Source organism: Parasteatoda tepidariorum, chromosome 1, assembly GCF_982258835.1.
Source record: "Parasteatoda tepidariorum strain Cologne lab strain chromosome 1, Ptep-v5.0, whole genome shotgun sequence".
Classification (NCBI taxonomy): Eukaryota; Metazoa; Arthropoda; class Arachnida; order Araneae; family Theridiidae; genus Parasteatoda; species Parasteatoda tepidariorum.
In genome coordinates this window covers 47,730,064-47,754,950 of record NC_141755.1, presented here as the reverse complement: position 1 = coordinate 47,754,950, position 24,887 = coordinate 47,730,064, and the positions used below count along the sequence as shown (strand labels likewise).

General features: G+C 27.5%; 2 protein-coding genes across 3 annotated transcripts in view; both read left to right on the top strand.

Annotated features, from left to right (window-relative positions):
• Window positions 1-24,887, top strand: part of LOC107442336 (uncharacterized) — a 115,290-nt gene that overhangs the window by 81,444 nt on the left and 8,959 nt on the right. The gene's annotated exons all lie outside the window — the stretch shown is intronic.
• On the top strand, window positions 5,266-21,022 carry LOC107442347 (uncharacterized). Its single transcript, XM_016055897.4, has 7 exons — window positions 5,266-5,426; window positions 7,718-7,839; window positions 12,369-12,439; window positions 14,273-14,380; window positions 15,960-16,001; window positions 17,998-18,018; window positions 20,889-21,022. Exons 2-7 carry the CDS (start codon window positions 7,743-7,745, stop codon window positions 20,964-20,966), a joined length of 417 nt encoding a protein of 138 aa, XP_015911383.1. The 5' UTR covers window positions 5,266-5,426; window positions 7,718-7,742; the 3' UTR covers window positions 20,967-21,022.

The following is a 24,887-nucleotide window of genomic DNA, read 5'->3' as shown; positions in this document are numbered from 1 at the left end:
CAAAAAAAGTCTAAATCTTTCAGCGGCAGTGCTACAATATGATTCATCTTATACGAGTAACTCTGAATTAATATCTTTCGTCTTTTGAATGGGTCAAAAATTGTGGAAGTCGGACTAAAAATTGTAGATTTTATTGATTGACTTGCGATAGCACTTAATTGTTATCCTTTCTTTATACGTGTTCGAAATTTTAGAATTTTAACTTAATACCTTCATAATTGAATCAAAACTTCGGTACCGCCTAGGCAGCAAAAGTAATTGAGTTACTTACAAAGCTAATATTTTCGCTCTAAAATTTTGCACAGGTATATTTTTGTCAACTAATGGTAAATTCAAAGCACTGTTTTAAGCTGGTTAACGAAATCTATAATTTCTTTTTTATAATTGTTAATACTGAACATTTTTAGTAAAATAAATACATTATTTGACCAGTACAGCAGACAGAAAATTTCATTACTGAGTTGCAAGTTGTGGGCAGTTTACAATTTTTTCCGTAACCCGGTAAAAGATTTCAGACTAGTTCAATATTCATTCTCTGCACGGGGTGAAAAAAATCTATTAACCGGCATTAATCGACAATACCGGTTTATCGATCAACAAGCACGAAACAAGAAGATGTATACAAAATTAATTAATAAAGTAAATCTTTTTTTAAAATCTATGTATATAAAAATGAATGTGTGTATGTATGTACTTTATAGACTCCTAAACCAACAGACAGAAAGCGATGAAATTTGCCATACAGATAGTTTCAAGCACGTCACTGTCAACATTAGAACATTCTGCGACAAATCGTTCTTGCATGATGAGCGAAAAACGAAATGAAATTTTCTGATTGGTTAAGCGTTAGCCATTGTTTTAAATTTAACGATTCAATTTTCACATATTTTAAAGATAACATCAGTGATAATTGCAAGCTTATAGCTCTGTTCGGTCAAAAAATAGTTTATTGCACTTATTTAAATATTAAATAATTTTATATTCTCTATGTCAGATGAATTCGATGAACATTACGTGGTAGCATGCGTGGTTTACGTCATCAAATTTATACTTTGTCTGAAGATATGCGATTTTATTTTATTTATATTAATTCTTTTAAACGTGTTTCTAAAAAAATACATATTTGAAATCAACGGTAATGAAATAGAAAAAAAAATATTTATGTATTCACAAGCTAAAATTAATGGGAAAATGGTATTAATTCCTTTAGGGGAAGCATAAAAACTCGACACTAATGAGTTTGAATTACGCCAATGATGTTTAATTAATTAAGACATTATATGTATATTGAAATAAAAGAAACTAGTGGTCTGCGCCCCCTGCTTGCTAACGCTCGCCAACCCCCGAAAATTGCTACGCAATCTTATATGGTTTGCTTCGCAAACCAAGCTCGCTTTGCTCGCTACTAACTTAGGTGCATTGCACATGCACAAAATTCTAAGAATTCAAAACAATCATTCAAATCCATTATAACAACTTCTTTTGTAAAAAAAAATTACTTATTTTTAGTAAATACTAAGTCATTAAAATAAATTTGAATTCAAATACATGACATGTAATTCGGTAAACATATTAGAAATGTGCTATAGTATAAAATTTTAAAGTGTAACAGCACGACTGAAACTCCTATTTCAATGAATAACTAATAACAATAATAAAAGAAATAAATTCGTATTATAAATCAAAAATCGTTAACTAAATTCGTAATATATAAATTCGTGAAAAAAAAAAGCGGTTTCGACAAAATACTAAAATAGAGATCTATCGACAAAGACTATTCACTCCTGCCTAGCTTAATAGTATGAGATTGCCGCAGCTGATAGGGTGAGAATGCTATCAGCTGCTGTTATTCAGTTATTTCAGTTTCCGTTTTTAAAAGCGCTATATGTTGAGCCTCCTAAGCTAGATTTGGCATGTGGCATTTTTGGCGGCAATCATTGGTCGATTTTCTAACGTTGCCTTTCGGGGAGTTGTAATGAGGCTTTTTTTTGCCGCCGTGTAAGAGAAATATATATATACTAGGTGGTTCCGCCCCCTGCTCGCTAACGCTCGCCAACCCCCGAGAATTGCTACGCAATCCTATGTGGTTCACGCCGTGAACCATGGCTCGCTGCGCTCGCTCGCCAATGAACACAATGTTCTAGCTCAAAGACATAGTATATTATCATCAAAGACATAGTATTTTATCATCAAAGACATAGTATTGTACTTATGTAGAAGAATTCTATCAATGTTCTTATTGGCTTTTAAAAAAGTATATTATCAATTTAGATTGTACATGGTGAAAAAATCAAAACATTAGCTAAATAAGAAACATATTAGCAAAATAAATTATCAAATATTGCAGTTACTCACCTAAATTTAACTAAATGTGTATAATAAACTAGTTAATGCTAGAAATTCTGAAAGTTTTAGAAAAAAAAATTATTATTTAAAAATATAAACTTTAAACCCTAACTTTTCCTTGTGAGATAATAACCCTCAAAAAGTCTTTCATTTTCAAGAACACAAAAATTTGTTTTATCGCCAAATGAAATATTTTTTGGTGATCATATTTGGTGATTTTTAGCATTATTGAAATCAATTTCTATATTAATTAACATTTGTGATAAAGTACATAACATTTTAGAACAAAATAAGGATGTTTTACATACAATAAATTAAAATGCATGGCTGTTAGCATTACCCGAGAAATACCACGTGGAGGTCGACATGCTGCATTTCTAATCGGGGAGTTATGATTTTGGCAGTTCCCCTTGCCTACTGCCAATAGAAGTTTCAATTAAATTTTTTCCAAAAATCATTTTTTTCTGCAAAGCTCTAAGAAATTAACACTAAGCATTTAGAATTTCTTTGAAAACACAATTATAGATTTGGCATCTTGGAGCGTTTAGGCAGTTGGCGTTTAGGAAGCTCCCAGTAGAAAAATATCAATTCAACAGCAGCCTTTTAAAGGCTGCTGTTGAATTGATAGGTTTTTAGGGCATGAATCTGAATTGAACAACCTGATAATGCTCACTCTGGTTATTGTTTCCGTTTTTAAAAGCGCTATATGTTGAGCCAGTTTAAATTAAATATTATCATGTTTTTAGGGCATGAATCTGAATTGAACAACCTGATAATGCTCACTCTGGTTATTGTTTCCGTTTTTAAAGGCGCTATATGTTGTGCCACCTCATCTAGATTTGCCATTTGACATTTTTAGCAGCAATCATTGGTCAATTTTTTAACGCTGCCATTCGAGGAGTTGTAATGAGGCATTTTTTTGGTGCCGTGTAAGAGAAATATATATATAGATATAAGCTGTACTAGAAAGAAAAAGAAATGGAGTACAGGTAATTATTTCCTATAAGAACCGTACGAAGTCGTCTAACTATCATTTACGACAATGATGCTTAATTAATGCTGGTAATATGTATTAATTGAAATTGTAAGAAAAAGTAACTTCTGTTCTAAAAAGCAAAAATAAAGAGAAAAGTGGTTTGGGTAACCGTAAAAATCTGCATATTATAATGACACTAATGCTCAATTAATATTGATAATATTGATTTTACCCCGGATCACATTCTCGAGTGCCCAGCCCTTGCCCTATATGTTTTACAACTCGGTATGGTGCCACTGGCTACAGAACTTTGTGACAGTAATGATGTATTGGAGCTTGCGGATGCAGTTTTGAAGGCACACGAGGCCATTTAATTGCCCAAGGACACGATAAAAAAAATAAATAGAAAGTAATAAAAAATGCGTATTAACTGAAATAATATAAAATAAGCTGCATGCTAAAAAGCCCAGCCCATGGAAGACAGATTAATGGGAAATTCGCTTAAGAAAACATTAAAATATCACCTTTCACAGATGACGCTTAATTCATGTGTATCCCGGACGGTAATATGTACTACTGGTACAATGGTAATTGGCGATTTAGTTTTGATAAGAATTCTACTGCAAGTTTTCAATACTTTCTGAATATATTTTTTCCAGTGGTAGCTAAGATAGTGTATTAATATTCTTATGAATAAGAATTAAAATAATTTTTTTCCATCACTACTTTTAATTATTTTAACAGTAAATTAAATGTCAGATAGACAAATGGTCATGCTCCAAAATCCTTATAAAGTTTTGTTTTTTTCTTCTATTTATTTTCGCTACGTTTCTATATATATATATATATATATATATATATATATATTCAAATCGAAAGGTGTCTTCTGAGAGATGCATTGCCTCAAAATTTAGAAATTTCTTCGAAAACATCAAACTATGATCCAAACTAAACAAACTATTTAATCCTTAAAATTCAAGTTAAGTATCTACAAAGAGAGTCGGTAGGGCATATATCACTTTTCTAAGAAACTGTACTTTTTCTAAGAAACTGCTTATGACAAAGCTTTAAAATTTTTTGGGGTTATATGAGAATATATCACTTGTATGATGTGATGATGTTTTAGCGTTAACTCAGTTATGAAACACTTTTGCTCAATAAAGCTGAAACTTTTGAAAAATTTAAACTTTCTCAGTTCATAATTTTTTTAAAATTTTTTTTTCGCCAAAGATATGTATTATCAGTTAAACATGTATACGTAAATATTCTGTGAGAAAAAAAGACTGAAACAAAATCTCAATTAACTACTGTAAAAAAGTACGTCGAAAAGAGCTTAGTTTTATCATTATCATATATACCCTACCGGCACCCCTTAATAGGGCAGCGATGCCTTCCTTGAAAGTTGAAATAGAGCGCAACTTTGTCAGAGACGTCGCTCTTCGCTCACTTAACCAGTGATGAACTCCTCCATTATTCCGGCCCAAGAAACAAACCTCTAAAAGGACATGCTAAGCTATCAAGTCCCTGGTTTTATCAGTAAATTTGAATCAATCCCTATTTCCACACAAAATTTCCCCAAACAGGGATTTTGATTGAAACTAGAATAAAACAGGCCGAGAAAGTTATAGTCTTATAATCATCCTTCAATAGTCCAACCAGTATGTACGAACATGCATAAGAAAAGCACTGTTATAAAATAATTACATGGATCATGAGTTTTCCCACTAAGCAATTAAATATAAGGAAATATATTATTAGAAATTGGTGGCTAAAAAATAGAAGTTATTGTATGGTTTGTTTAAAAAAAAATTCCAAACAAAACATGCAATTCGTTTAGAGCTCTTTAATCTGCTTTACTTCCTTCTTCATATGAGAATCGAATGGTAAATCTTTTATACCACATAGCACGCACTTGTCTGTGTGTTTTTTCTTTGTCAGGTGAATAAGCAAGTGAAAGAAATTTCCAAAATGAAATATTATTATGGCAAGATATTTAACTGGAATTTTCATGAAAATATTTCCCCGTATAAGTCACTTTCAAAACGGAAACCTAACGCAGAAAAAATTCAAATTTAAAAAAAGTATTAATATATAATTCACATAGGTACGTATTTATTACTTTTTATTAAAATATATTAAAATCTTTATTTTCATCAATGTTTTAAGTATTATTAGTGCCAATTTCTTAAATTCGTCGAGCTACGATGCAGATTCCTTTGAGTTTCTCAGTGAATTATCTTTGCAGAACAGCGATTTTTTTTTTATGAGAATTTACTGGAAGAAAGCTATTTTCCATAAAATACATTATAAAAATGTTTATATAAAATGTTTATATATAATGTTTATATATAAAATGCTTGTATATAAAATGCTTATATAAAATGTTTATATGTTACATAATGTTTATATAAAACATTATTTAGAACTTAAGCGTTAAAAAACTTAACGTAAGGTAAATAAAATTGAGGAAATTTCTTTTCATGCCTTGACATAAGTATAAGGCTAAACAGAAACGCAGTCTCTCTTCGAATTTGATTGGTTCAATTTTTTCATGCGTCAATAACAATGGAGAGCTGCGAGGCTAGCTTAAAAAGGCTATTAGCTAATTTTTTGCATGAGTGTATGCGGATGTAATACGAATGCTCTTTTTCATCCATGATTAATCAAAGATTATACTGTACAATACTACCTTAATTTTCAATCACTTTATAACTGTATTATCCTCTTTCACTTTTTTTTAACATTTTACTACTTCATATTACACTCCAGGATTTGAAGCTATTTTGTGTCAGAATACCGCAATTTAAAAATGTTTTTATGGGGAAACATTTGAAAGTTAAGTACTGCTTCGGGGATATTTGAGTTGTTATTATTGATTTCAACGTAAAGTTTTATTTGAACTTCTAAATACTACTTTAATTTATCCCGACTGGCCAGTGGACACCTGAAAAGTCTCACATTTTCTGCAAATCAAAAGATCTTTTCTCTTTGCCCTAAATGCCAACAAAACCAGGCATCACCTGAGCACATCTTGAACTGTTTAGGGCTGGACTGGAATGACATTCATTCCTCTCCCATTCTGGTTTCGGATTTTCTTAATATCAACGGATTCATTGATCTGGTCTGACCCCGTCAGACCAGATGGGAATTAGCAACAACAATAACTTTAATTTTAATCCCTTTTTATGACTATACTCATTTTTCTTACTACTTTTTTTGGTTTATGAACATTTTACAATTTTATGATACACCTGTTGTTTTTCTGAATACTGAAATTTAGAATTGTGAAAAATTCGTAAGCATTTTGCAATTTCAAACTAATATTGAAAGAAATTTATTTAGAAGTATATTCAGAGAAACCAGTCATGAATTTAGAATTTTGTGCAGAGAAAATTTCATAAACTATTTATTCTGAATTTTAGTCTTCAAAAAACTATAAAAAAATGGACGGGAGGTAATGCATCCAACGAGCGAACGGAGCAGGGGGAGGAAGCAAGTTGTTCCAAGAGTTGACGAGCATGACCAAGCAGGTGACGGAGGCCGTTAGTTAAAAAATAAAAGGTCTCAGTAACAAATTATAGGATTGCATTCGGTTTCACGTTTTTTGTCTTCGGCACTGCAGCCAGTTTCAGACAGTCGATTCATAACATAGGAACATTTGCTATGAATTCATAGCCTGCATAGGAACAGCAGTTGTTTCAGGTTTCAACGTACATACGTTTTGAAAGTTTAAAATTTTGCACAATCCTAAGATCTTTGCTTATTGTGTTTCACCATTTTTTTTTTGAGAGAGTTTATTTAACTTACTTCTTTTGAAGGTAATTCGCCTAATTTCTTTAGGCTTCTAAACGAATCGCAAGTCATCCGGCCCAGTTTTTTAACCTACAATTTGTAAAAAATGTTCAAATCTACCACCATGATTTTCTAAAAACTGAAATCAAATTAAAATCTGTATAAAATCAAAATTCTGTACTCTATTATTAGGTTTCATGAAATGCTAAATACCTTCAGATTTTTTAAAGATAATAATAAAAGACTATTTTTGGCTGGCCTTTGATCTCTTTTCTCTTGAAATAGCTGCGTTTCAGAAATATATAACAACTTTAAAAACTTTATGAAGCAGGAATTTTTATATTAAATTCACAAACTTATATGCAATTTTTTATTTTCAAAACCAAGGGAACAATTCCTGTTCCTTTAAATACTGATTTACTACTCTTTTATTGAATAATTCGAAAATGGTTGAATTTTTCCCTATCAAAAATTAAAGTTGCACAGAAATTATAAATTTTAGTCAAATGTTCCTTAAAATTAATTTTTCTGGAGGTATATAAATTCACTGATTTTTTTCGAAAATTATAACTTGCTTTTTTCACTAATTGATTTTTATTTTAGCTTTGGAATTATAAAATAGGGCATAATGTTTTTCTGGACTGTTCTATGCTCCTATATCCTTATTGCGAGTGCTAAAGAAATAAATATGGAAGCAGTTATGAAATCCATCCAAAGCTTCTGTGGTGAGCATTATAATATACATAATAAAATATATATATATATATATATATATATATATATATATATATATATATATATATATATATATATATATATATATATATATATATATATATATATATATATATATATATATATATATATATATATATATATATATATATATATATATATATATATATATATATGGGTCATTCTCACAAAAACTGTCATTTTTCAGCTCATAAAATCCCAAAAAAGTAAAGTGAATAAAAAGCTCTGAAACTTTTTATATTAATAGAAATATGTAATGGCATTATAAAGAAAGTATATATCCTATAAATTATACTTAATATTTAAATTAATTAATTTTTTAAATAATTAATTGATAATTAATTAATTTATAATAATTAATAATTAATTAATTAATTTAATCAATAAATTAATTAATTTAATAAATTAATTTATTAATTCTTTAGTTTATTTTTCAAATTAATTAATAAGTAAATTAATTATTTTCACTATTTAAAAAGTGAGGGAATGACACTAATAGTGAGGGAATGATATTTTATTTTAATACATGTTTTTATCTAAGTTGCATCTACCTAAAGTTTGAAAATGATAACATACTAAGTATATCTAATATTTATTATAATTTAGTCTTATATATTTAATAGTTTTTACAGGTTTGGGAAATAAAATTGGCTGGCACGATTGAACAAAAAAATATTTAATAATATACTCATCTTGAATCATTCCCTCACTTCAGCGTCATTCCCTCACTTTATACACTAATGAGGGAATGACGAATTCGATAAAATTTGAAAATAACAGTTAGGCCTAATTAATTTCTGAAGTCAATCGCATACCATTATATTCATACAAGAAATCAACATATAATTATCCACTTTCTCGATGAAGTTGTATTTTATTTTACTCTAAAAAATGACATGAGGGAATGACAAATGTAAAAAATTTTACCTGGTTTGATTCATTCAAATTTATTCCACAGCAAAGCTTCTTTAATTTGAGGATGGAAACATACTGCAATTTTGTTCTATGATGCCAGTATGATAACTTCTGAAGTTTTTATTAAAATATTTTTATTCTAAGAAGATTGCAGGTGATAAAAACATTGTTGTGAGGGAATGACGCGAAACACTGGGGACAAAGTTTAAAATAGTGCTGTGTTAATATTTTTGTCAGAAATTAAATTTAAAATTAATTTTCTGAATTCTATATTTAAGTATTCTGAAATAAAAAACACGAATTTGTAAAAAAAAAATTTTTATTTCTGAAACAATTTTTTTAATTTTTTAAATCAGCAGTGGGGACAAGTGAGGGAATGACATATTGGTATGTTTTAATTACCTAAAATAAATAAAAAATAAAAATTGATAATTTTATTTTTATTCTTTTGTTAGCTTGCATTCTGAAGGACACTTTCCCAGAATCTTTTTTTTTCGTAAGCTGTAAAACAAACATAAAATATACTGGGGACATGAAAATGACTGTTTTTGTGAGAATGACCCATATATATATATATATATATATATATATATATATATATATATATATATATATATATATATATATATATATATATATATATATATATATATATATATATATATATATATATATATATATATATATATATATATATATATATGGGTCATTCTCACGAAAACTGTCATTTTTCAGTTCATAAAATTCCAAAAAAGTAAAGTGAATAAAAAGCTCTGAAACTTTTTATATTAATAGAAATATATAATGGCATTATAAAGAAAGTATATATCCTATAAATTATGCAAAATATTTAAATTAATTAATTTTTAAATTATTAATTTATAATTAATTAATTTATAATAATTAATAATTAATTAATTAATTTAATAAATAAATAAATTAATTTAATAAGTAAATTAATTAATTTAATAAATAAATTAATTAATTTAATAAATAAATTAATTAATTTAATAAATAAATTAATTAATTTAATAAATTAATTTATAAATTTTTGTATTTATTTTTAAAATTAATTAATAAGTAAATTAATTATTTTCACTATTTAAAAAGTGAGGGAATGACACTAATAGTGAGGGAATGATATTTTATTTTAATACATGTTTTTATCTAAGTTACATCTACCTAAAGTTTGAAAATGATAACATACTAAGTATATCTAATATTTATTATAATTTAGTCTTATATATTTAATAGTTTTTACAGGTTTGGGAAATAAAATTGGCTGGCACGATTGAACAAAAAAAAATTTCATAATATACTCATCTTGAATCATTCCCTCACTTCAGCGTCATTCCCTCACTTTATGCACTAGTGAGGGAATGACGAATTCAATAAAATTTAAAAATAACAGTTAGGCCTCGTTAATTTCTGAAGTCAATCACATACAATTATATTCATACAAGAAAGCAACATATAATTATCCACTTTCTCGATGAAGTTGTATTTTATTTTGCTCTAAAAATTGACATGAGGGAATGACGAATGTAAAAAATTTTACCTGGTTTGATTCATTCAAATTTATTCCACAGCAAAGCTTCTTTAATTTGAGGATGGAAACATACTGCAATTTTGTTCTATGATGCCAGTATGATAACTTCTGAAGTTTTTATTAAAATATTTTTATTCTAAGAAGATTGCAGGTGATAAAAACATTGTTGTGAGGGAATGACGCGAAACACTGGGGACAAAGTTTAAAATAGTGCTGTGTTAATATTTTTGTCAGAAATTAAATTTAAAATTAATTTTCTGAATTCTATATTTAAGTATTCTGAAATAAAAAACACGAATTTGTAAAAAAAAAATTTTTATTTCTGAAACAATTTTTTTAATTTTTTAAATCAGCAGTGGGGACAAGTGAGGGAATGACATATTGGTATGTTTTAATTACCTAAAATAAATAAAAAATAAAAATTGATAATTTTATTTTTATTCTTTTGTTAGCTTGCATTCTGAAGGACACTTTCCCTGAATCTTTTTTTTTCGTAAGCTGTAAAACAAACATAAAATATACTGGTGACATGAAAATGACTGTTTTTGTGAGAATGACCCATATATATATATATATATATATATATATATATATATATATATATATATATATATATATATATATATATATATATATATATATATATATATATATATATATATATATATATATATATGGGTCATTCTCACGAAAACTGTCATTTTTCAGTTCATAAAATTCCAAAAAAGTAAAGTGAATAAAAAGCTCTGAAACTTTTTATATTAATAGAAATATATAATGGCATTATAAAGAAAGTATATATCCTATAAATTATGCAAAATATTTAAATTAATTAATTTTTAAATTATTAATTTATAATTAATTAATTTATAATAATTAATAATTAATTAATTAATTTAATAAATAAATAAATTAATTTAATAAGTAAATTAATTAATTTAATAAATAAATTAATTAATTTAATAAATAAATTAATTAATTTAATAAATAAATTAATTAATTTAATAAATTAATTTATAAATTTTTGTATTTATTTTTAAAATTAATTAATAAGTAAATTAATTATTTTCACTATTTAAAAAGTGAGGGAATGACACTAATAGTGAGGGAATGATATTTTATTTTAATACATGTTTTTATCTAAGTTACATCTACCTAAAGTTTGAAAATGATAACATACTAAGTATATCTAATATTTATTATAATTTAGTCTTATATATTTAATAGTTTTTACAGGTTTGGGAAATAAAATTGGCTGGCACGATTGAACAAAAAAAAATTTCATAATATACTCATCTTGAATCATTCCCTCACTTCAGCGTCATTCCCTCACTTTATGCACTAGTGAGGGAATGACGAATTCAATAAAATTTAAAAATAACAGTTAGGCCTCGTTAATTTCTGAAGTCAATCACATACAATTATATTCATACAAGAAAGCAACATATAATTATCCACTTTCTCGATGAAGTTGTATTTTATTTTGCTCTAAAAATTGACATGAGGGAATGACGAATGTAAAAAATTTTACCTGGTTTGACACATTCAAATTTATTCCACAGCAAAGCTTCTTTAAGATGAAGATGGAAACATACTGCAATTTTGTTCTATGATGCCAGTTGTTAACTTCTGAAGTTTTTATTAAAATATTTTTATTCTAAGAAGATTGCAGGTGATAAGAACATTGTTGTGAGGGAATGACGCGAAACACTGGGGACAAAGTTTAAAATAGTGCTGTGTTAATATTTTTATCAGAAATTAAATTTAAAATTGATTTTCTGAATTCTATATTTCAGTATTCTGAAATAAAATCACGAATTTGTAAAAAAAAATTTTTTATTTCAGAAACAATTTTTTTTTAAAATCAGCAGTGGGGACAAGTGAGGGAATGACATATTGGTATATTTTAATTATCAAAAAAAACAAAAAATGAAAATTGATAATTTCATTTTTATTCTTTTGTTAGCTTTGTGTATTCTTTTGTTAGCATAGTGGGTTTGACACAATTAAATTATTTTATTTAAATATTTTTAGAGAAAATGGAAGAACATGGTGAAAGTATGAGATCAGACATGAATAAATGTTTTTCATTGAACCCGAAAAATGTGAGTGCTTTATTTTGTTTTTATTGTAATTTTTGTAACATGTTTTAAAAGTGTTATGTTAAAAATGAAAACTAAAACTTTAAAGAGAAAGCATGTTTCAAATGATAGTAAAAGGTATTGATTAAATCAATTGTAATTATATTGTGCACAGTTCAATGATTTGAAAACACTATCATATTAATACATAAGTACCCAAACATGCTTCTACAAAGTCATATTTAGCTTGAACAATTATTTAAAAAAAATCTTTTGAATATTAATTTGACATAAAATACTTTTAAGCACTACGTAACAGGCATTCTATGGATAATATTTATCTTTCTATTTTTAAGTTTTCAATTCCTGCTCGAAAACAATTTATCCCTTTTATCAGAAATTAAATTCGAAGTTTTTTTAATTAAATATCAATAAAATAAATTTTATGCAGGAATATTTTCTCATATATCCCTTATCACATGGGTTTATTTCCAGCTTTCGAAGAACAAGGAATCGGTACTTATTGGCTATGAGCCTAGTTAGGGCAAATAATATTCTCGTTGTTTTACCGTATTAGAAAGTAAAGATTTTCTCACAGTCAAGGATTTTTCTCGCAGTTAACAGTTAGTATATCATATTTTAATGGTTACTTTACTCCTTCGGTTGAATATGACAAAACAACAATTTGGTTGAATTCATTTTTCCCGAGAAAACTGTAGCATTGCATCAGAAAAAATTAATTTAAATTTATATATTTTCGTAAATACATATAATAAAGTAAAAGAATAAGTGTTTTCTTTAAATCTTAATAATATTTAAATCTTAAAAATATAATTTGATATTAAACATTTATTCCTAACTTTACATTAGTCTTTAATTACTTTAAAAGCCTGAAAAAAAAGCCTTTGCAAGCCTGATTTTATAGTAAATTTCAAGAAAAGTGCTATTGATATAGAGAATATATGTACATCTAGATTAATATATTAAGAACAAAATTCTTTTTAAGAAAAATCACTATTTTTTTATTCATAAATTCTAACTGTTTTTAAAATAATCAAATAGATAAATAAAATAAAACTAAAATGAAATGAGTGAGTATACAGTCAAAAACATAAATGTACAGAGATCTTGAATATCTACAAAATAATATTTTTTTATTACTAGCAGCAGCACTTGATGTGTACATCATTTGCTGGAGTGTAAAAACACTCCGCACAGACCCATAAGGAATAACAACAAATAACAGCAAATTAAAAAAATAAAAACATAAAAACATTCGACATGCAGAAATAGTTAGAACAAAGAAGCATTAAATAGAATAACAACAATAGAAATGTAAACAGAAAATCAGTCAGTTAGCAATGCCTGCAACTGTTCCCCAGCATTCCAGTATCTGTCATATATGTTGTCAGTAACTGCGCCAATATAATATAGAGCTGTGGTAGAGGGTGATTGCTTGCAAAGCTTTTCGTCAATGATATAGTTTTTGTAACAATTATATATAATATAATTATAAAGTATTGGTTTCCCTACTAAAAGGAAAGATAAAAATAATTTAACCAGTTCTATAATGGAAAAAGAGTAATTAGTTTAATAAAGATGGATATTGCTAATTTTATTGATTTTTTTACATTAAAAAATTTTCTTACTACATTTCAAAACAAATATTTTCATTAATATATAACTGAATAATATTAACTATTTTACTTTCAGCTTAAAGCTTCTGAAAATAATGGATGATAAAGAATTTCGCGTTTTTTATATTTATTTAAAAACATTTGATGCCTGAAAATTAATAATTATTTTCATTTATTCATTTTCTTTAAAAAATGATATTAAAAATCATTTCATTTTTAGATTCAAGATATTTTACTTCGATGTTATACTAAAACCATTCCAGGAGTGGAAGATGATTTTTCCTTTTTCCAAGAAGCGTGTAAAGACCATACAACTAAATTTCCAGAAGTGATTATAATGTTTTTGTTTTGTTTTGATAGAATTTAAAAAAAAGTCAACTTTGATAAAATATTTATCCTTATTTCCCTTTTCGGTACAAAACTTCCATGCATGAAATTTTAACAACATTTTAGATACACTATTTGTAAAATTATTTTGTTCCGAAATCAGATGATGTTTAAGAAAATTTGAAATCACAATTTTTCATAAAACTTCCGGCATCTTCTGAAGTTTACCAATATTGTTTTACCTAATATTGAAAATCATTTGCTTTACGGGATGAGATTTGCATAACGGGATGGTTTAAAAGTTAATGTTGTCATTAGTCAAGCTTGTTACCTTACTCGATTCTCAGCTGTATCTGAGCTGAGAATTAAATACTGTAAATTTTATGCCGAGATCCTTAACCGAGTATATATATATAATATAATATAATATAATATAATATAATATAATATAATATAATATAATATAATATAATATAATATAATATAATATAATATATATATATATATATATATATATATATATATATATATATATATATATATATATTTAATGAACGTTTCCGAAGAAATGCGCATTCTATATTTTTCAACTATAGGACCATTGTATAAATAAAGTTTCTCGATAATCTATCTATATTATATAAAACGCTAATACGTTTTAATTGATAGGCTTCGGCGCGCAAGAGCACGTAGTGAGCATCATATGTCTAATCGGGTGAATTCTCACCGAATTATCAAAAAAACTCTCACAAAATTATCTTCATCGAAGCCGATGCTTTACATCCGGCGTTCAGTACTATTTTATATTGTTTTACAACACATGGTTTTAGCCCTCTGGTGGGAAAAAGCTTTAAAACAAAACTTACAACAGTTACTTTTCTCAACAACTGAAATTTAGAATAGTGTGATTAAGAAAAATATGCGAACTGTTTGCAATTTCAAATTAATATTGAAATGCACAGGCTTAGAATTTTCTACAGTGAAAAGCTTTCAGAACTTCAGTGTTCAAAAAAGTATACAAAAGCTAGACGTTAAGAACGCATCCAATGAGCGAGCAAAGCGAGCATCGGATTGCAAAGCAATCCGAAATGAACTGCGAAAGCAGTTTTGGGGGTTGGCGAGCTCCAGCGAGCAGGGGGCGAAGCCTCCTAGTTTTATTTCATTTCATGTTGTTCCATTTGTTAATTAACATTTAAACAAAATAAAAATATATGTTGTCTATTTAAAAAAATTGAAACCTGCAAGAATTCAGGTAGGTATGAAAATGGAAAATGAATTGTCTTTTTACTAAAACTAAACTAAAATATTTGCTAAAACTTATATTTTACTGAAACTGTTACTAGTAAGCTATTTTCTTTTGCTAAAATTATTAAAACTGTTTAATAAAATTTTTTTTCAATGTCAAAACAAAGTGAAAAATAATTTATTTTTTATATAATCGTTCCTCGATATCTACTAGCTCCATTCCTATTTTACACATTTAGTCTATAAAAACTTAAGCAAGAATATAATTTGCAATTTGTATTGATAGAATAGCACTTTCTATTATTCAAACACTATTTTTATTTACTCATTTTTAGCTATTTGAATGTTATGGAGAAAATAAGGACATATTGCAGAATGTAAGTATTATGTGTATAAAGCTTAATATAAATTCTAAAAAAATTTGAAAAGTAATTTAATGTAGCTTTTTAATTAGCTTTATGAGGTGTAAAGCTAACTGAGCTTAATATCAGATTATCTTTACCTACAAAATAAAATGGACAAAACCACTTTTTAGACAAATGGCAATAATAATATATAAATGAGTGATTATTCACTTAAAAATGCTTAAAAATAATGAAATGCTTTCAAAATTGAAATTTAAAAGATATTAAAATTGAATATTGCAAGTGTAATTCTAAAAATTAAATTAATTTAAATTTTAAGTTGAGCCAAAAATCTGAGAAATCTTCTGGAGTTAATAAATCTAGTTGAACTAATAAGTTTTTCCTAAGATTCCATGGTAAACAATGTGATTGTTTAAATTTAAATATTTATTTCGCAGTTATATTGATGATAACTTTTGATATTTGATGATATTTATATCTTTAAATCTTATTTGATGATATCTTATCTTATTTGATAAGATTTATAACTTTTGCAAAATGATTTTTTAGTAAGTTTTTTGGATCAGCATATAATAATGGGCCACGAACCCCTACCTCTGTATACGTCAAACGTGGACTGGGATAGCCTGGTAGGTAAAACGTTGGGCCCTTTTTCAAGAGTTCGTGAGTTCAATCCCCACCGGCCGAAGATTCCCCGCGTAGTAAATGGTGACTGGTTTCACGTTAAATACACGTGTCGGGTCACGAAATCCTCCATGTTCTCATAACAAATCACACCACTGAGTGTTCTGAATTGGAGATTGATCGTTCTCCGGTCCAGGTCAAAATAATGATCTGTGGATGGAAAAATGGATGTATGAATGGGTCCGCCTTATAAAAAGGTCGTGACGTGCATGTGACTGCAGTCGTATTATTGGCCATGAAATATTCTTGCCTTCTGCCTTAATTCACAGGATTTCACCACGCAGGCTTGCTGGTATCGACAAGTAGCATTAGAAACAACAACGACAAACGTAAAGACATTTCAATCTACAGAACTATTTTACTTAAATCAGTATATCAGTGTTTATATGCATTTTATTACTCGAATTATCTGATTTAAAAGTGTTTGCAGCAATAAATTTTGCTTTAAGTCTTGAAGTTGACAATTTTAAAAATAAATTAGTGTTAAACGAATTTCCAATTGGTTTTATTAAGCACTTGTTTGCTCAACTTAAAATATAAATCGTTTTAGTTTTTAAGTTTACATTTGCATTATTAGTATTTGTACTGCCCACAATAACTAAACTGTAACCGACATTAATATCTTTTTGAGACAAATCATTTTCAAGTAACACAGTAAATCATTCTCTATGTTTAAATATATGGGAGAAAGTGGAGTAAAATCTGGTATCTTGGTTTTAGTGAAATTATTTCTGTTAGCGGTTAAATTCTGAATTACACTTTACTAGTCAAGAAGAAGGATCTACTATACTGGCGTGTTGTTGATCAACTTGTGACATCCATGTAGATAAGTTAGTTTTACTAAGTCAATTCTCTAATATTTTCCTGCCTTTAAGATAAAAATGTTTATTGGTCATTACAGTTATAAAAATTACTTTATAACAGTAATGCTTATTCCAGCATATAAATACGTTTACTGAATATTCATATCCTAACAAAGAATAAGAATTTAGCCCAATAAGTAGCCATGTTCTGTTCTTTTTTTCGATAGTCTAACTCTTCGTGCCGGTTTTACCCGGCACGGAGCCCCACTCCCATGATATGTGCCTATACTGGGACAACGAAAGCTGCAGTGCAGTGGAAGAAGATATCTATATCCATGCTTATTAAAAACTTTTATGGGCCCTTGGACAAAATGTATTGCTCACATCATTAACCTCATCCATCCTTATAGCACAGAAAGCCTTATTTTCTTATTTGGTAGAATATAATTTTTAAATAATCGTTTTTCTTTAAATAATTAAAATATTCTTAATAATTTATTACATTGAATGTTTTCTTTCAGACTAATAGAACTGATGCATTGGTAAGTATTTGTTTGAAATAAAAACACAGTCTGTGATGGTAAGGAAAGCTGATTTTTAAATTTTTCAATTTAGGAAAGACTAAGCATTTCTTGTTGTCCCGAGTTACATATACAATCTTTTGTAAGGAAGGATTATTGTTGTTTGATTTAAAAATATAGTTCCTAAATCCTATTGTGTCATTTAGGTAGATAAACTGTTTGTCTTTTATAAAATGCCATAAAAATCAATTATTATTAAGTATAATTTTAATTATATAATTATATTTATTATATAATTATTAAGTTTCGATAGTTTTTTTCTTGTTCACGATTTCAACGCTTAGAATATTTTCGCCTACAATTAATACGATTTGTGGTTTTGTTTTCTCTTTTTCGTTGAAAAAGCGATAAATAAAAAATTAAATCTTTGTTCAATGTGATCTAATTTTTGTATCAACTATATTGCACATCGTTATTTAGCAGGCTTTAACCTTTATTTATAGCACTTCCGAAAATTAGCAGAGTTCAAAACAGGCTCTGATCATGATGGATTTTTATTTTTGAATTGTTGAATGGTATATATGGAATTGAATTTTCAGTTTTAGTAACGTCTAAAACTTTTTGAATCCCCATTCTTCTTGCGGGTTGAAAAAAAATTCTTATTTATAAGTCCAGTGCAACTCTACGAAATCAAGCACAAAACTGAAAGACATATGCCAATGCAATTAAGCAAGATAAAATAATTCCATTTTTCTTATTTACTATATTCAATTTCTCTTTATTTACTTGTTTCTACTCTTAGTGACTTTACGTTATTCAGTTAAGTAGAACACGTTTTTAGTAGCTCATACCATCAAATAAAAAGTTTATTTAGTGTAATTAGGTATAATGCTGTTGCTCAAGTCTAACTCATGATATTCAAAATTTACCTCAATCAATAGTTTTTCTTTTGGTAACCATCCTTCTCGAGGAATTAAAAGAACCTTATTTCCACATTATCTATATTCAAACTTCACAGCTTTAGCGCAGTTTCAATAGGTATTCAGTATACTGATATATTTACTTTTTACCAACATTAGAATGTTTGGTATCTATTAAAAACTGCACCAATTACTACAATATTAGTAGTGCCTATTACCAAAATTAATTATTCATCATTGGTGTCAATAATAGCATACGATTTTTTAAGATTTCTCTAAATGAATAAGTACATTTTCTCTACTATAACTGCTTTTTGGAGCATAACTTGTTTTTTATTTCCAAAATATCTATTATCAAAATTTTAAATCCAAAGGTATGGTAATTTTTTACGTTTTTCCTATGCGAGTTAATATAATTTCCTCGCTAATTTTGTTTTTCAGTGCATAATTTCTTTTCGCTTCAAACACCATCGAGTTTAAATTTCGCTTCTTTGAAACTCATTTTAAATTCAAAATTACATAAAAAAATGAGACTTTGATGGAAGTTTGGTCCATTTTATTTATTTAAATTATTTGATGGTAGTGGTGCCAGTTTGTATAATGGAGGTAAATTCATTGCATTTTTGTGAAGATTTTGGTTAAAGTAGAATGTTTTTTGGAACATTGCACTTCTTTCGACATAGGGATTAATTTTAAAGTATTTATAATTTTTTTTTTCAAAAATAGAATTGTTGATTTATTTTTAGTAATATTATTATTAGATACATCATGCCCAAAATAAAAAGTGTTCCCTTATAGAGAAAAAGAGATGTATATTTCTTATATGAAGATTTTTGTTGAGTTCATTAACGGTCGGACGGAGGAGTAATTGAATGAAAGTAATTGAATTATTCCCAACAGATATTTAGGAGCATGGGACGAGATCAATAGTTGGCGATTTATCGAAAGATAAAATAGCCAAAAAAGAAGCCAAAGCCCCGTGATTATTATTAAATTTGAAATGATTGGGGCTATAGCTTAATATCCAAAAAGACTGTGAGAATTATTAAAACCCTGTAGCTGAAACATTTTTGTGGTAAGAGAAATAAAGTTACACGAGGTAAAAAGAATTAAAAATAGATTTTATTCAATTCAATGCGATAGTGAATAAAGGATTTTTACATTTGTATTGATTTAAAAAAGTTGGCCGTTACATTGATTGTTAAGAAGAAGAGAGTAAAATATTTATATTTGCTTTTTACAGAATGTAATAAAAACTAAATAGTTTGTTTAATTTAATTAAAATTAGATTAAGAATTATTGAAAAAATTTAAATAAAATGAATTTAAGAAGTTGACGAAATTTTAAAAGTTAGGAAATATGTAATGCCTATTATAGCACCACAGAGATAATTTAAGGAATTCAATTTTGGTGACCTGGCCCAGCTATGCTATAACGTTCACATTGATCACTGAGTTTATTTGATATTGAAATTTAAAAAAAAATATTTATTATATATAAGTATCAAAGAAAGAGAAATAATCTCTTTGAGAGTAAAGGATAATACAAATTTGCAGGCATCACTGATATTGTCCTTAAAATATTAGGAAAAAAAACGGAATTGTCGAAAGTTTAATTTATATCACTAGCACTTGAGAAAACCAGTTACAAAATTCTATTTTTCAATCGTATCTCCCAAACAATATGTAATTGAAACTTTTGAACGATTTAAATCAAAAGTTCAGGAAGTTAAAATGACACTGTTTTCCAGATGGTTTAAATGTGAGGATGCCTACATAAATGGTGGTAGAGTTTAAAGAGGAGCAGACAGACACACACACATTTGCGCAAACTCTTCTTTTTATTACTATAAGATGATTCAATGATCAACAACAGTAAAAAAAAAATTAATAAACCACTTGGAAAAATTCATTGTTCAATAACTCAGATTAGCACATGTGTATTTTTATTTTTGAAAAATCTTTATTTCAGGATTGTGAAATAGCTATGTCTAAGAACTATGATTTAGATATGTTTGTACCAATGGATGAAGAACCAAAATCTGAATAGAAACTTAATTGTGCATTTTTTTCATCAATAAAATAAAAACCTTTCTTTTTCAAGAGAAAATGTGTACTGTTTGCACTCTTTGCTCACGTATGAAAATGTCTCTTTTAGTTCAATCATTCTTACAATCTAACTTTAACTTTCAAAAGGTTCACGAGAAAATAGATTAATGTAGTACGCGTATAAAATACTAATGACTAGTACGGTGCAATGCAAGACTAACGTGCCGCATGTTCGAATCAATATGATTCGGTTAATTCAGTTTAGTATGTTTACTAAAATGGGTCAAAAAAGTCTAAATCTTTCAGCGACAAAGCTACAATATGATTCATCTTATAAATGTGAATTAATATCTTTCGTCTCTTGAATGGGTCAAAAATTGTGAAAGTTGGACTGAAAATTGTAGATTTTATTGATCGACTTGCGATAGCACTTAATTGCTATCATTTCTTCAGACGTGGACGAAATTTTTGAATTATAACTTAATACCTTCAGAATTGAATCAAAACTTCGGTGCCGACTAGGTAGCAAAAAGTAATTGAGTTACTTACAAAGCTAATATTTTCGCTCTTAAATTTTGAACAGGTATATTTTTTTAAACTAATGGTAAATTCAAAGCACTATTGAAAGCTGGTTAACGAAATCTATAATTTCTTTTTTTATAATTTTTCTTAGTGCTAAGCATTTTTAGTAAAATATTTACATTATTTGACTAATGCAGGAGACAAAAAATTTCATTACTGAGTTGCAAGCTGTTGGCAGTTAAAAAATTTTCCGTTACCCAGTAAAAGATTTCAGACTAGTTGAATATTCATTCTCTGGAACGGGGCGAAAAAATTCGATTAACCGGTATTAATCAACAATACCGGTTTATTGATCAATGAGCACAAAACAAGAAGATACATACAAAATTAATTAATAAACTAAATCTATTTTTAAAATTTATTTTAAAGATAGATATCAATTTATTTTTAAAATTTATAATAGTTTGTTATCGTTACTTACGTTAGTACGCACTCTACGTAATTATATTAGGAAAAACACATTTTGAAAAGTTCTTTCTATCAACAGAAATGAAGATCAACTGTATTCAGTATAATTAAACATTATTCTGTAGCTCTAGGTCAATGCATGATAGTCGAAATTTATTACAATCTAGAAATTTTTTTCTGTACTTATTCCTTTCGAGAAAAAATATATTTCCATAATATATATATAATATATATAATAATATATAAAAATATATTTCCGCATTACCTTACAGTAGGTATTTTGGTACCTACTATTGGTATTAAATAAATTACCATCAGTCCCTATTGCCAAAATTAGTTAACTATTGTTGGTGTCACAATTACTTCAAAAATGGGGTTCAACAAGCTCCAAAATTTCTAACATTGTGTAATTATTGCAAAAGTATGATTTCACGAGCTCTAAAAATTCTTACAATGTTGTATCATTATTTCAATAATATGGTTCAACAAGCTCCAAAATTTCTAATATTGTGTAATTATTCAAAAAGTATGATTTAACGAGCTCCAAAGGATCTTAAAATATTGTACATTTATTTCAAAAATATGGTTCAAGAAGCTCCAAAATTTCTAAGATTGTTGCACAATTATTTCAATAGTCTGGTTCAACAAACTCTAAAATGTTTAACAATGTTGTGTAATTATTACAAAAGTATTGTTCAACAAGCTCTAAAATTTCTAACAATGTTGTACATTTTTTTCGTAAGTATGGTTCAACGAATTCCGAAACGAAGTTCTTGCACATTTCGCACCAGAGTAGAACACATTACTTTAACCACCCAATCAAGGGTTGTCATAGAGCCAAGAACTTTTGATGTGAAGCGAGTACTGCAGCACTCCCAGCTAACACACCCTGAGAAATTATTAATTCTTCAGTTAAGCCGAAATTAAGGATGTTAGTAGTTGGTCGGTATTGTGGCACTAGAAGGAAATGTACAACCAATATCCGTCAAAACTGAGTGAAATAAATTGCTTTACTTTTAAAAAAATGGAGATCAGCATAAATCTTCTTTGATTTTCTACTACAGTAAAACTTCTTTCAAAAGTGCGACGTGTTAGCATATTTTTTTCTTTTTGCTCACTGTATAAGGTATAGTTCGAATAATTTAGTTTAGTATGTTAACTAAAATAAATCAAAAAAGAGAATTTATTTCAAAAGTATGGTTAAACGAGCTTCAAAATTTCTAACAATGAAAGTATGGTTCAATGAGCTAAGACATTTCTAATATTGTTGTACAAGTCTGGTTCAATTAACTCCAAAAAGTTTAACAATTATTTCGAAAATATCGTTCAACAATCTCTAAATTTTTCTAATATTGTTGTTCAAGTATTTAAAAAGTGTGTAACTAACCATACTACGTTTGGTTTACATTAGGATACATTTGGTTTTCTAATATTGATTATTATGATTCTTTTAACGTAACTCAAGTAAAAAGCATATTTTGCTATATTCCATGCTCAATAATTAAAAAAAACAAATATTTGTCACCGTTAAAAAAAAACAAATAATTGTGTATTTTCTCTTTTCATTGAGAGGTAGTACTAGTAGTAGTTAATTTGCATCGTACACGGTCTGGGAAACATTCGCCCTTGAGCAACGGTCTGGGAAACGTTCTTGAGAACGATCCGAAGACATGCCATTACAAGTTTGATCCTCTGCAGAGGGGATTGCACCCTTGCTTTGGTAGTCCGACGAACTGCGAGCGAAGTTAAGCACTTTACGATATCACGTGACAGACTTCACCTTATAACATAAAGCCACCGAAGGAGAACAAATAGTATTATATGAAATAATTGGAATTTTTTAATCATTAGTAATTGTATTGGTGTCTTTCAGTTTTGTACAGTGTTTCAAGGAATTGATCTATTCCGATTATTTGATTAGCTTTTTTCCTTCCATACGAAGGAATAGTATTTAGCTAGTCTATAATAATAATAATAATAATAATAATAATAAGAGTTTGTGCATGCGTGTGTATCTTTCTTATAATTCATGAACCAATTGTTGCAGGGTTCTGAAATTGTGATAGTGCTTTAAGGAGGAAATTTTAATCCCAGATTATCAAACCCCTAACGAACCGAATTTTTTTTAATTCGTTCGGTTCATTCGATAGATGTTTAATTTCTCGTTCGAAATTTCCAATTCGATTTTTACAAGATACTTTCATTTAAATAGTTTTCTAAAATTTTAAATTGTGCTTTTATTAGTTTATTAAAGTTACATTATTTTGAACTTGCTAATACACTAAAAAAATTCCGGCAAAAAGTACCGGCACTCAGGACTTTTTACCGTAAAATCCATTTTTAGTGGAACATTATATGGAACAAAATTTCTGATATGCCATAATTTCTACGCTAATATTTGTTTAATTAGGGGGATTCGGTGATTTTACAGTAATTATTATTGTAAAAATAACGGTAAATCAGATATTTTGTCCCATATAATGTTCTGTAAAAAGGGATTTTACGGTAAAAAGTTCTAATTTTTTGAATACGTAATTTTTACAGTGATTATTACGGTAAAATCGCTGAAATAATTAAATAATTATTACTGTAAAAATTATGTTAAATTATTATAAAAATGACTTAAACTATGACAATAATAAATATATCGGCAAAAGTACTGTTGAATTATTATAATTTTTTACGGTAAGAGTGCATTTTACGGTTGATGCACCCAAAGTGCTGGTAATTTATGTCATAATTTAATCCGGAATTTTTACAGTGTAAACAGCAATTTTTTAAGCTCAATTCAAATTATAAATTATTTTATAATTATTTTTAAATTGCGCATTATAAAACTGAAAAGCAGTTTGATGCTCTAAAGTATTTGTTCCAAAACATGCAAGCAACATTTTGTAAACTGATTGTTAAAAAAACACACATGAATTAAATT

Excerpts from the sequence above, each read along its gene's own strand:
- LOC107442347 (XM_016055897.4), top strand. The coding sequence starts at position 7,743 with ATGTTTTTCTGGACTGTTCTATGCTCCTATATCCTTATTGCGAGTGCT. Across the intron at positions 7,840-12,368 it reads ATCCATCCAAAGCTTCTGTG|AGAAAATGGAAGAACATGGT; the intron begins GTGAGCATTATA and ends AAATATTTTTAG. Across the intron at positions 14,381-15,959 it reads ATACAACTAAATTTCCAGAA|CTATTTGAATGTTATGGAGA; the intron begins GTGATTATAATG and ends ACTCATTTTTAG.